Below are 13,252 nucleotides of genomic sequence, written 5' to 3'. Positions count from 1 at the left end.
GGGAAGTGGCACTCCGGCGCCTAGGCGACGGGGCGTGACGGGGCTGGAAGGTGGCGGGAGGGGGCCCAGCCGGAGCCGGCGGGAGGGCCAGGCCCGGAGGCCCCCACCCTGGCGTGTCCGCTCCGGCCGCGGCTGAGGAGGAAGAGGAGGATGATCTCCAGATACACTCGGAAGGCGGTGCCACAGAAGTTGGAGCTGTGAGTGGACGGCTCACCCATCCCAGCCGGGACCGGGGGAGGCCGAGGCGGGCTGCAGGCGCTTTGGGGACCCTTCCTGATCAGTCCCTTGCTCCTTTCTCCTTTCCCAGGGCTGGGGAAAGAAAATTTTCCTCGGAATTCTCTCCTCCCAGCCTTGCCGGATGTTGCCCTTTCTATCTCCATCTCCAGCTAAGGGCATGTTCTCTGTGCTGTCCCAGGACTTGGCTCTCTTGGGCTGCACTTCTTGAACTCAGGGACTGCGTTTCCTAAGGCATTTGCAATTTGGGCGGAGGTTTCACGTCCCACTACCAATGGCCATTCACGACTCGTGAAGCTATTAATAGCTGAGTGCTACAATAAAGTTGAATATGTCTTGTGCCAAGGAACTTTCAAAGCTGCTTACACGCATTAGCTCACTTAGACCTATCAATAAAGATACAGATAGGAACTATTATTTTGCACCTTCTACTGATAAAGATCCCAGGTTTAAAGAATGTAGCATGATGGAGATCACATAGCCAGAAACTGGTGGAACTTAAGTACAAACCTGTTGTCAACCTGATTCTGAAGCTTGTGATCATAACCATTACACATACTGCCTCCCCTGCAGTTAAGCGTCGGAATCCTTAAGGATCAGTTTGCTTTTAAGACTTAGAAAGCAAATATTTCCGGTTTAAAGACCCACCTCCCACCCCTAGTGAAGCGTTGTAATTTCGCAAATAATGATAATGTCATACACTTATTAATGCTTTACACTTTCAAAAAGACTTTCACATCTTGATCCTTGTAACCACTCTGTAAGATGGGTATGGTTATCTTCAGTTTTTCAGCTGATCAGAAAAGGTACACACCTTAAGATTATATAACCAGTAGGTTTTGAGCTTGGGCTTTTGAACCCCAAATCCCAATTTTTTTTTCCTCCACATAGTTACATAATTTTAGCAACCATATATTTATTAATTAAATATTAATTATATGTGGTAATAACAGGAATGGTATTTCCAGTCACATCTGGATTTCTGGCTAGACTCTTTTCAAGCCTTGTGAATTTTAGGCAAATAGCTAAACCTTTGAGCCTTCATTTCTGTAATATAGGAATAAGACCTTATCTAAAAAAGCATATCTAAAGTGATGGCACAGGGCTTGAGGCATGGTTACTCCCCGGGAAATGGTAATTTCCTTGTCCTTTCCCACCTTTACTTGGTACAACAGTCATACAAAGAAAATCAGTCTATGATTTTTCCTTGCCTTTCAGAAGCTTATTATCTACCGAGTATAGGATAGGACACAGAAGCAATTTAGATAATAAGCTTTTTAGGAACTAGGAAGAAGACAGTCATTTCCCAATAAAGCAAACAAGGCTTAGCTAAAAATCTGCTTTTATAATTAATTCTGACCATTCTGAGAATTTAAAAAATATCTTTTATGGAAAAAACTGTTGATCGGCACTAACTGGGCCAAAATTATGGACCAAGTATAGTTAGGTTACTTGTTCTCTATTGTTGATTGTAAAGATAACTCTGCCAAAGGATGATTCTCTAGAAGCATCAGAATAATGTGAATAATGAAGATAATGAAAATTATATGCATCTGAATAACTATATTAAAAGCAATTTTTACTTTAGGTGTTACAATGATAATTTGCTCTGTTGAAGTAACTTTAGTTTTCTCTCTAGTAGTTCCAAATTATAGATACTGAGAAGAGTTTGAAAAAAAGTGATTTTTCACAATACAGCTTAACATTTTGAAAATGATGAATCTCAAGCATAAATGTATAGTGAATAATATAATGACCTATTTGTCACCTACATTCAACAGTTATCAAGATTTTAATATATTTGCTTCATCTTTCTTCTGTATTTTTTCAGCCTCTCTGTCATATGTGAAATAAGGAAGGAAAACCCCAGACACTATTTCCCCCCATATCCTTCTTTACATATTTCTAAAAATTATAGACATTTTCTTATGTAACCATAAGGGTATGATCAAATTTAATACTTCTTTGGTTATCTAACTGTCACTTCATAACCAGATGTCTTTGACAGACTAAAATTGTCTTAAGTTTCTATTTCTTAGCTGGAATTCACATTTCTGATACCCAACACTGTCTCAAAGACAAGCTTTTGGTGTAGGATCATTGAATGAGAGAAGTACAAATAGCTCTGCACAATTCCATCCTCACCATTTAAGAAGTAATTTAAAGTACAAGCTCTGCTGACTAGGTCTTTAGATTTATCTTTTATATATAAAAATGATACAATTCACTGAAATCTCAAACTACTCATTTGCTCTAAGAAGCCTCAGACTACGTGGATTTGAATCCTGGCTCCATCACTTTCTAGCCATATGACCTTAAGCAGATTACTTAATCCTTCTGTGCCTCACTTTCCTTTCCTGTGAAATAAGAGTATTAGATTTCTCATGTACATTTGCATATTAAAGGCCCTGGGAGGACCTCTTGTTAAGATATCTGTGTAACTTTCTTTAATGTATTATGTTATTTGAATGTAGAATTTTGTGCGGAAGGAAAGTCTACTATAGATGATTAGAACTGGAACATATAATAATTGACCCCATAGTTTATTGTAATGCACATGTTGAACTCTGTAGAATAGCACTGTCCAATAGAAATATAATAGAAGCCACAAATATAATTTAAAAATTTCAGGTAGTCACATTAAAAAATAGTAAAAATGGGTGAAATTAACTTTTTTACCTATTTATTTTGAAATAATTATGGACTCACAGGAAGTTACAAAAATAGTACATAGAGTCCCATGAACCCTTCCCCCAGCTTCTCCCAGTGATGACAACTTATGTAACTTATTTCAAAGCCAGGAAACTGACACTGATACAGTACTGTTAAATAGAGTATAAACCTTACTCAGTTTTCATCAATTTTTATATCTATTTCTTTGTGTGTGTATATGTGTACATAGTTCTATGCAATTTGGTCTCATTTATAGATCTATGTAACAACAAGTACAAACAAGACAGAGAGCTGTTCCATCCATGCCTTTCTCCATACCTTGGTAATCACTAATCTTTTCTCCACTTCTATAGTTTTATCATTTGTGAATGTTTTATAAATGGAATCATATAGTATGTAACCTTTTGAGCTTGGCTTTTTTCACTAAGTATGATGCCCTTGAAATCCATCCAAGTTGTTACACGTATCAGTCCACTCCTTTTTATTGCTGAATCATGTTCCATTGTGTGAATATACCACAGTTTAACCTTAGTTCACCTGTCAAAGGACATTCCAGTTGTTCCAGTTTTTTTTTTTCAGTTATAAATAAAGCTGCTGTGAACATTCGTGTACAAATTTCTGTGGGAACAGAAATTTTCATTTCTCTGGGATCAATGCCCAAGAGTGCAAATGGCTAGGTTAGGTCTAGAATAAATGCATGTGTTTAGTTTTCTAACAAATTGTGAAACTATTCCAGAGTGGCTGTACAACTTTAATATTCCTACTGGTAATGTATGAGACATCCAGTTTCTCCACATCCTTGCCTGAATTTAGTGTTATCACCATATTTTATCTTAGCTGTTCTAATAGGTGTGTGTTTATATCTTATTATATTTTCAGTTTGCAGTGAAATTAATTTTAAGAATATATTTGATTCACCCAAATATATCCAAACTATTATCATTTAAACATGTAATCAAGATAAAATAATTAATGATATATTGTACATTCTTGTTGTACTAGAACTTAGAAATTCTATGTGTTTTACACTTAAAGTGCATCTCATTTTCAGCTGAACACATTTTAACTGCTAGGCTAATGGCTACTGTATTGGACAGTGCAGTTCCAGGACAGCAAGAAGGAGGTGACTAACTTGTAGATCAAGTTACTGAAAAGTTTATATTTTATCTTTACAGGAAATATAACTTTGATTTTCTCTTTCACAGGAAAGGAATAACAAAACATGCTCTTAATCATCATCCCCTTCCAGAGCAGCTGGATGAAATTTCCTCTACCAATGACAGCCATGAAAAAGACATAAGTTCCCAAAGGTAATAAAACAAAGTGTACTTGTTTGCGTATTGCACTTGATAATAGCAGGTTTTCTTTTTTCAATCTTAGGATTGGTATCAAGCCTTGTACTAATGAAACAAAACAAGAATTTTTTTTTATCACATTTTCAGTACCCCTCAACTTTCATTTTGGAACAGCTAATGGAAACATCATACTTATTTTATAACCTTTGAAAAATGGTATTATGAAGTAGTTAAAAGCACAGACTCAGGAGGAATCCAATAGATCTGATTTTTAATCCTGATTTTGCTACCTATTAGCTGAATAACACTGAGCAAACCACTTACCTGATAATAGTATATCTTAAAGCGTATTGTGAATATAAATGAAATAAAGTATAGTAAATGCTGAGTAAACATTAACGGCAGTTATTATTTTAAAAATAGAACAGAGGAGACTAACTTCTCAGAGGGTTCTGAGAAACAAAGTATGGTATCATAGAAAAATTATACTCTTAAGACCCAGTTTCAAAACCTAGAACTAAATTTCAGATTCTTTGTCTTAAAAAAGGAGTTGAGTTCTACATCACCAGGTTGTTGTGAGGATAAAATGGGGTTACTATCTGTAAAAGTGGTTGGTAAACTGTAAAAGTGCCATATAAGTTTAGACACTATTAATACTTCTGAAATGTCTGTAGTTTGCAAGGGTAGAGGTTGTAAGTGGAATGTTAAAGTATTCATTGTAGACTAGAATCCATAAAGTATTATTAAACTAGAATTATTTAGAATGGCTGCCATCAGTTCTCTAGGAATTAGGTTGGCCTTTTCCATGATGCTTACATTTCAAGTTCTTTACTTATTTTTGCCTCTGTGGATATATTTGTATACATGCTTATCACCTAATAAAATGCTAAGTAATTAATGCTGCAGAAACTTGAGGAAATATAAGAATTTTTCTGTTTTCTCTTCTCCTTCCAAATTGTGCATTTAGTGAGTCTGACATCACACAAGAATCACCTTTTACATCAGCTGACACTGGAAATTCAAGGTCTGCTTTTCCAAGTTATACAGGCACAGGGATCTCTACTGAAGGCAGCTCGGACTTCTCCTGGGGATATGGTGTGAGTTTTATGTTATTGGTCTGATGGAGTGCTTGGGAGACTGTTCTGGGAGTTAGGATTTGTCAATTTTGTCAGTATATTTCATTCCTTCCTTCTCCTACATTGTTTCTTTACCCTTTAAAATGGCCGTAAAGAAGTATTAGTCTTCACCCTCTTTCAGTATTTGCTGTTTTATGGATGTAGTAGTTGATCCTTAGAGATGCTTAGTGTTTGGCTTAAACAATTGCAGGTTATTGTGGATCTGGGTCCTGGATCTGCTCCTTTTGCTGTGTCAGTCCACTAATGCAGACTCCACTACTAATATTACCTTGTTATTTAAAGTGTTTTTGAAACTTTATTACTAAGCCATATAGACTTGGAAAATGTTTATGATATATTGTTAAGTGAAAAAAGGCACCTTAAAAATAGTATGTACGATATGGCTCTAATTTTATTTTACATATATGTACACACATATATATACATATATATACATACACACACAAACCCTTGAAACCTGAAATGACTATTTGCCAATTAAATAGCAGATATCAGTTTAAATGGCAAAAACCACTAAAGCTATTTCAATTAAAAAATAAGGAACCAGACAGGAATTCTTTTTTACAAATTTGGTTCCTTTGCTAACTTTGTACATTTTAATTATTTTTATTTTTACCTAACATTTGTCATTATACACTATCCAGGGCCATTTGTTTTTCCAGTTAACGATAGTTCTTTAATAGTTGCATAGCCATTGTTATTACAAAAAATTTGCATTTATAACTCTGTATATATATTTTACATAAATATAACTATATCTGAGAATAAATTTGTAGAGGTGGAATGCTGCTCAAAAGATACATGCTTTTGTAATTTTGAAAGTTGTTAACCAAATTTACCTCTGTAGAGGTTATTCAAACGTACATTCTCACCAGGAACATATGAAAGGGCCTATTTTCCTGTACTTTTGACCAAAACAGTGAATTATCAAACTTTTTCATGTTTGACAGACTTTTAAGTTTTTTTAAAAAGGTATCTGATGCAGTGGGGTTGGTTGGAAAAAAATGTTGCACAGCTTACAGAAAATTGCATAACTTACATTTTGTGTGTGCATACATGCATGTGTGTGTGTATGTGTATGAAAACAGTACACAGATGAATATATAGACAGTCAGGACCCCCACAAAGCTCCTAGATGCCTTCTCCCAACCCCAAAGATAATCACTATTCTGACCTCTGTCACTAGTTTTACTTGTTCTTGCCCTTCATATAAATGGGATCCTACAATATGAATTCTTTATATCTGGCTTCTTTTGATCAGCGTTGTTTGGAGAGTTCAGACACGATATTGCACATATTTGTAGTCTGTAAATTGCCTATTTATATTTCATACTCATTTATGTATTTGCTTATTATTTTCAAAGTAATTGGTAGCAGTTCTTTATCTTTCAGATTAGGGGTGGTAGGTGTACTTTATCTGTAAAAGACTAAATAGTAAATATTTCAGGCTTTGAAGACTGGCAGGACCCTCAGCTCTCAGTGAGAATGCAGCCACAGGCACTACGTAAATAAATGGGCATGATGGTGTTCCAGTAAAATTTTATTTACAAAACAGGCTGTGGGCTGGATTTGTCCCACTAGCCATAGTTTGCTGATCCCTGTTCCAGATACGTAGAGACTCTAAGGAAGCTGTGTTATATCCATTCTCCCTATAGAATGACAGAACTTTTGGTATTGTACCCAGTTGAAAATTTATTTACTAACCTCTGTTACAGGTAAAGGTAGCTAATGAATTGTACAATAAGTCAGGAGATGGGGCTTTCTGGAATGCCATTTTTTCCATTTACCTCCTTACTCCTAATTACTGCCTGGAACATGGAACTATAACTAAAGGTAAAATAGCCGTCTTAGATCATAAAGCATCATTGAGGATGGAAGTGATAGAAGAAACAGAGTCCTTGATATCCATGGAGCCACCACATCAGCTTTTTAATGCCTACCCCTAGATTAATTTTTTATGAGAGAAAAATAAACTTTTATCTTCTTGAAGCCACTGTTACTGTTTTTGTTAGTAGTAACTAAATGCAATTAATCACTGATATACTCATCCTTTATTTTTTATAGAGGTTTAATTTTTTAGGTGTTTTTTTGGGGGGGGATTAGATTTATTTATTTTTAGAAGAGGCACTGGGGATTGAACCCAGGACCTCGTGCATGCTAAGCATGCACTCTACCACTGAGCTATACCCTCCTCCTCTTTATTAAATGTATTGCAAATATATTTTCCTGGTATGTGGCTTCTGTAACTTTCACAATTTCCACACTTGTGTCTTTAATCCCCCTGGAATTGTTTTTTGTATGTGGTATATGGATCATAATTTTAATTTTCCATACAGACAATGAATTGTTTCAGCACCATGTACTGACTAGTTCAGGATTTCTAAGCAAGTGCATTTTTGGCATTTTGGGTATGGCTGTTGTACAGAAACGTAGCAGGATGTTTAGTATTCATGTTCCCTGCCTATTAAATACCTGTAGCACCCCCTGGCCGTTATGATCACTGAAAATGCACACACGTTTCCAACTTCTTCCATAGAAGGCAGTATCATTTCCAGTAGTATTGTTGCATCCTTTCCCCACTGATTTTGCTATCTTACCTCTGTTATAGATTAAGTTTTAAAATATGAAAGGGTCTTTTCCTGGGCTCTCTAAACTGATCTAAACTCAGGCTAATACAGCTGGTTTTAATTAAACTATAGCTTTATAATAATCCATAAAATCTGATAGTGAACTCTAACTGCATTGTTCAGTAACTGCCTTGGCCAATCCTTTTCATGTATGTTAGAATCAGACTTAAATTGCATAGGTCAACTTGGGGAGGATTGCTAGCTTTATGATACTGAGTTCTCCTGATTTGGAATCTGTTATATAAAACTTCCCATTTAATATCCATTTCTTTAAGGCCTTTTAATAATTTTTATAATTTTATCCATAATGGTAATGTACATTTGTTGAAGATTTATTCCTAGGTACATTGCATGGTATAATATTAAAATTTATATTTTTAATCTATTTGTTGCTAGTATATAGGTGTAGAATTCCTATTTTTTTAAGGGAACAGCGTTCTAGGTAATGTTGGCTTCTGGGAGAAATTTATAGTCTTTGCCATATTTTTAAAACTTTTGATATTTAATTTAAATGTTTTTCTTATCTTGTAGAATACTAGATTAAACTTTCATTGGATTTATTTTTATTATTTACTACAATATTCACACAAAGTTCACTCTTTTAAAGTGGTTTATATTCACAGAGTTGTATATTCACAGAGTTGCACAACTGTCATCACTATCTAATTCCAGAACATTTTCATCACCCCAAAAAGAAACCCTGTCTCCATTAGCTATCACTCTCCATTCCTCTCTCCACTCAGCCCCTGGCCACCACTAATGTTGTTTGTCTATATGGATTTGCCTATTCTAACATTTCACATAAGTGAATCATGCATTATGTTACCTTTTGTGTCTGGCTTATCTCACCTAGCATATAAGGTTTCCATGTTATAGCATGTGTTGGTAGTTCTTTTTTATTAATGAATATAATTCCATTGCATGGATATACCAAACTTTGTTTATCCATTCATCTGATGATGGACATTTGGGATGTTTCAGTTTTGGGCTGTTATGAATAATGCCACTATGAACATTTGTATACAAATTTTTCTGTGGACACATGTTTTGAATATTCTTGGGTATATACCTAGGAGTGGAACTGCTGGGTCACATAAAAACTCTATGTTTAATTTTTTGAAGAATACGTTTCTCTTTGATATTTATACCTATAATTATATGATTTTTTCAAGGTTTCCGGTTAGTATATAAATAATGTTGATATTTTCTTTGTATTACAGAAACATTTAATTGCAGATTTCACATGTATGTCAGAGTAGGTAATTCCTTTGAAATCTATTATTTTGTTAGTAAGGCGTGTCTTAATGAAAATCAGATTTTGTGATCAAAGTTGCAATTACTACATATTGTGTTTCCTTAAAAACCTGAAACAACCTCAAACTTACAGAAAAGTTTGTAAGTATAGTAAAAAGAACAGTCATTCCTCCATATATGTGGGGGATTGGTTTCAGGACCCCCCATGGATACCAAACTCCACGGATGCTCAAGTCTCTTATATAAAAGGGTGCAGTATTTGCATATAACCTACACATATCCTCCCACACACTTTAAATCATCTCTAGATTATTTGTAATACCTAATACAATGTAAACATATTTTACATTTACAAACACACGGGTATGAAGGGCCAAATGTTTTTCTCCTGAACAAATGGATAGTAAGTCACTGACATGATGCTCCCTCACACCAAATATTTTAGTGTGTATTTCCTTCAAACAAGGGCACTGTATAACTGGAGTACAGTCATCAAATTTGGGAAATTAACACTGATATATTGCTACCGTCTAATCCATAGATTGCATTAGTTTCACTAGTTGTCCCAATAATATCCTTTATAGCAAAAGTCGTATCACATTGTCATGTCTCTCTAGTTTCCCTCAATCTGGAACAGTTCTTCAATCTGTGGTATCACACAAATGAGCCTGTTTTTCTCATCGCATTGTTGTGTGGCACATGATTCCATTTGTCCCATTACTGATGATGTTCACTTTGATCACGTAATTAAACTGGTGTCTTCTACCTTATTATTTTTTTCTATTTGTATTTAGAAGTATTTTGTGGAGAGGTACTTTGAAATTATGTGGCTACTATCCTATTCCTCATCAAACTTTAAGTTTATGAATTTACTTATATCAATGTAGACTCAAGGATTCCTATTTTGTTCAGTGAGTTATAATACATCACTATCATTATTTATCTTAAGTTAAGTTCTTATTGTCCTAGAGTTGGCCAGTAGAATTCCCTCAGGCTGGCTTCTGTGCCATTTTGACATGCCCCCATCCTTCTTTGAGTACTATTTTATCTCTGCTCAGCCCTGGAATCAGTCACTTCTCCAAGGAGCCCTGGTTCCTTTTAGTGCCACATTTAGGAACAAATATTTGGGTGCTAAGTGTGCTCACTGCTTTTCAGGTGTCACTCATTCCCAAACCCTCCCAGTGGACAGAAATAGGGAGTAAAAAGTATTCCTCCTACTCCACTCTGAAATGACAAGGTTCATTCTAGTTTTTCCCTTTTCCAAATCTGTAATTTCTTTATCTGACAGTGAGCAACCTGGCTCCCATTATTTTTAATAGATTTACTTATTTGATTAATCTCCCTGAACATAACCAGTTTCACACTACTGCCTCCTAACCTCTCCAAATGCCCTTCTCACTCCACAGATGTCTCAGCACCCTATGCTGGGTCACTGCCCCCTCTACTCTCCCACCCACTGAATGATCTCATCCTGCTCAGAGTCAGACACCTAATGTTGTCCTGGCCTCCACATAGACACCTTCCTCACACTGCTTGGGCTGTCACCCAGGGTGGGGCTGCCTATTCCAGCCGCACAGGGTAACTTTCCTCCCTCCATTCTGGTTCCAACATTATAAGCTGGCTGGCCTCCCACATGGACATTCTTCTAATCTCACTTGTGCTCCATCACTTTGCAACAACCTGCTCCCCCATGAGCAGGGCACCCACTGTGGCAGATTATATTTTCAAAAGTCATGCCAATATATCTCCTATCTGACATGCCTTTCTTACAAGATACTGGTACTCCTCCACTGAGGAGTTCTTTCCCTTTGAACCTGAATGGACCATTTAACTGCCTCAATCAGTAGAATGCAGTAAAAGTGATGCTACATGATTTTCTAGGTTAGAAAGCAACACAGCTTCTGCCTGGCTATTTCTGTTTCTCTCTCTCTGGATGCTTGACCTTGGAATCTAGCCACCATGGTGTGAGGAAGTTTAAATCACATGGAAAAGCCCATGTAGAGAACTACTGAAGCCCCCCAGCTGAAAGCCAGCATCAATTGCCAGACATTTGAGAGAATGAGCATTCAAATGCTTTCAGCTCCAACCTTAAGAGCCTTTCAACTGATATCCCAGATGTTGTGGAGAAGAGACAAACCATTCCTGTCATGATCTTTGCAAATTCCAGACACATAGAAACCTGGAGGGATGATACATGATTATCGCTATTTTGAGCCATTCAGTTTTGGAGTAATTTGGTACACTGCCAAAGTAACGAGAACACCCCTCTCACACTGCTCAGGGTCAGAAAAAATGCTTAGATGTTCTCATCACCCCTCTCGGGCTCCCACCATACAACGGGCCATCTTCCCACACACATGCCCTCTTTATCGTGCTTGCGTTCCAATTTCTTACCAGGATGCCCTCCCAGGTAGATGCCTTCCTTATTCTCTTCTGGCTTTGAAACCCCATGCTGAGTGTCTGTTAAGGCGTTGGTTAACAGGCAGCACACAGCTACAATCCATGAGAGAAAAAAACTCATAAAGTGAGCCCGTTTATCCTGGCTCCCTGCCTGGGGATAATATTCTAACTATGGAATTGTGAGCTAGAATCCGAAGCATGGTGGCCCCATTTTGCTGAGTAACGGAGATCAGAGTTCAGGGTAGATGAATCTGCAGGACATAGGGAGATAAAGAACACCAGAAACTAACTAAGTGGGTAAATATAAAAGTCTGTATTTTTTGGTGATTTCTCTAAGGGATAAGTGACTGATTAAAGCAAAAAATATGCAAGATGGAGATTATATTTGTAGAAGTAAAAGCTGAGATAAATACACCTCAAAGGATGAGTGAATATAAATGGAATTATTGTTATATGGTTATTACATTTGTGAAGTGTCAGGTATCAAGAGAGGAATGGGAAGTAATAAGAGGGAGGTATGAAGTGGTAAAATATTGACTCTTAACTAGACTTTGATAGGTTAAGAATGCCTATTATTAGCCATAGAGCAAGCATTTAAAGAATTATAAGAAGAATAAGCTAAGAAGCCACTAGGGGCAATAAAATGGAATACTAAGAAATATTTGATTAACCCAAAATAAGGCAGGAAAGGAAAAGAAAAAAAAAAGAACAGAACAAGGACAAGAAAGGACCAAAAAAAGGGTGAGGGGGCAAATGGAAAAGAAATAGCAAGATGGTAGATTTCAACCTAACCATGTAAATAATTAAATGCAAATGGAATGGATAACATGCAGAATGGATAAAAAAGCAAGAATCAACTGTGTACTATATAGAAGAAATGCACTCTAAATATAAAGACCAATAGGTTGAAATTAAAAGGATAAAGTTATACCATGCACACCGTAGGCTGACATGGTTATATTAATATGAAACAAGATAAACTTCAAGACACAGAGTTGGTCACTGGGAAAGAGGAATATTTTTTAGTGATAAAAAGGCAGCCTATCTTCGCTGAGGCTGCTGGAACAGAATACCACAGACTGTGTGGCTTAAACAACAGACATTTACTTTCTCACAGTTCTGGAGGCTACAAGTCCAAGGTTAAGATGCCATCAGGGCTGGTTTCTAGTGAGGCTCCTCTTCCTGGCTTACTGCATCCTCACATAGCCTTTTCCTGGACACATGCACAGGCAGAGAGATTTCTGGTGTCTCTTCCTTTCCTTGTAAGAACACCAGTCCTATCAGATTAGGGCTTTACCCTTATGACCTCATTTTACCTTAATTTCCAACTTAAAGGCTCTATCTCCTAATAAAATCATGTTGCAGATTAGGGCTTCAACATATGAGTCTGAAGAGGACATAACTCAGTCCATAACACAGCATACCAGGAAGATATAATAATTCTGAATAAATAAATATCTACTAGTGTTTCAAAATGTATGAAGAAAAACTAATAAAACCAAAAAAAGGACTAGGTGAATTCACAACTGTTGTTAGAGATTTTAGTTATTAATAAAACAATTAGAAAATCAGTAAAAAACATAGAAGATCTGAGGGTAGACCCAACAAATGCAGAGTACACAATATTCCCAAG

At 36.4% G+C, this 13,252-nt stretch overlaps 1 protein-coding gene across 7 annotated transcripts in view; it reads left to right on the top strand.

Moving 5' to 3' along the window:
- The first annotated feature begins 65 nt into the window (after positions 1-65).
- Positions 66-13,252, top strand: part of FAM149B1 (family with sequence similarity 149 member B1) — a 53,579-nt gene continuing 40,392 nt past the window's right edge. For all 7 annotated transcript variants that reach the window (XM_032469869.1, XM_032469868.1, XM_032469863.1 and 4 more), the window contains exons 1-3: positions 66-197; positions 4,113-4,217; positions 5,170-5,299. In XM_032469869.1, coding sequence (XP_032325760.1) covers positions 151-197; positions 4,113-4,217; positions 5,170-5,299 — 282 coding nt within the window. In that variant the 5' untranslated portion in view covers positions 66-150. The remainder of the gene's footprint in view (positions 198-4,112; positions 4,218-5,169; positions 5,300-13,252) is intronic.

Source organism: Camelus ferus, chromosome 29 (genome assembly GCF_009834535.1).
Source record: "Camelus ferus isolate YT-003-E chromosome 29, BCGSAC_Cfer_1.0, whole genome shotgun sequence".
In the NCBI taxonomy this organism is placed as follows: Eukaryota; Metazoa; Chordata; class Mammalia; order Artiodactyla; family Camelidae; genus Camelus; species Camelus ferus.
This window is presented reverse-complemented; position numbering and strand designations above follow the sequence as displayed.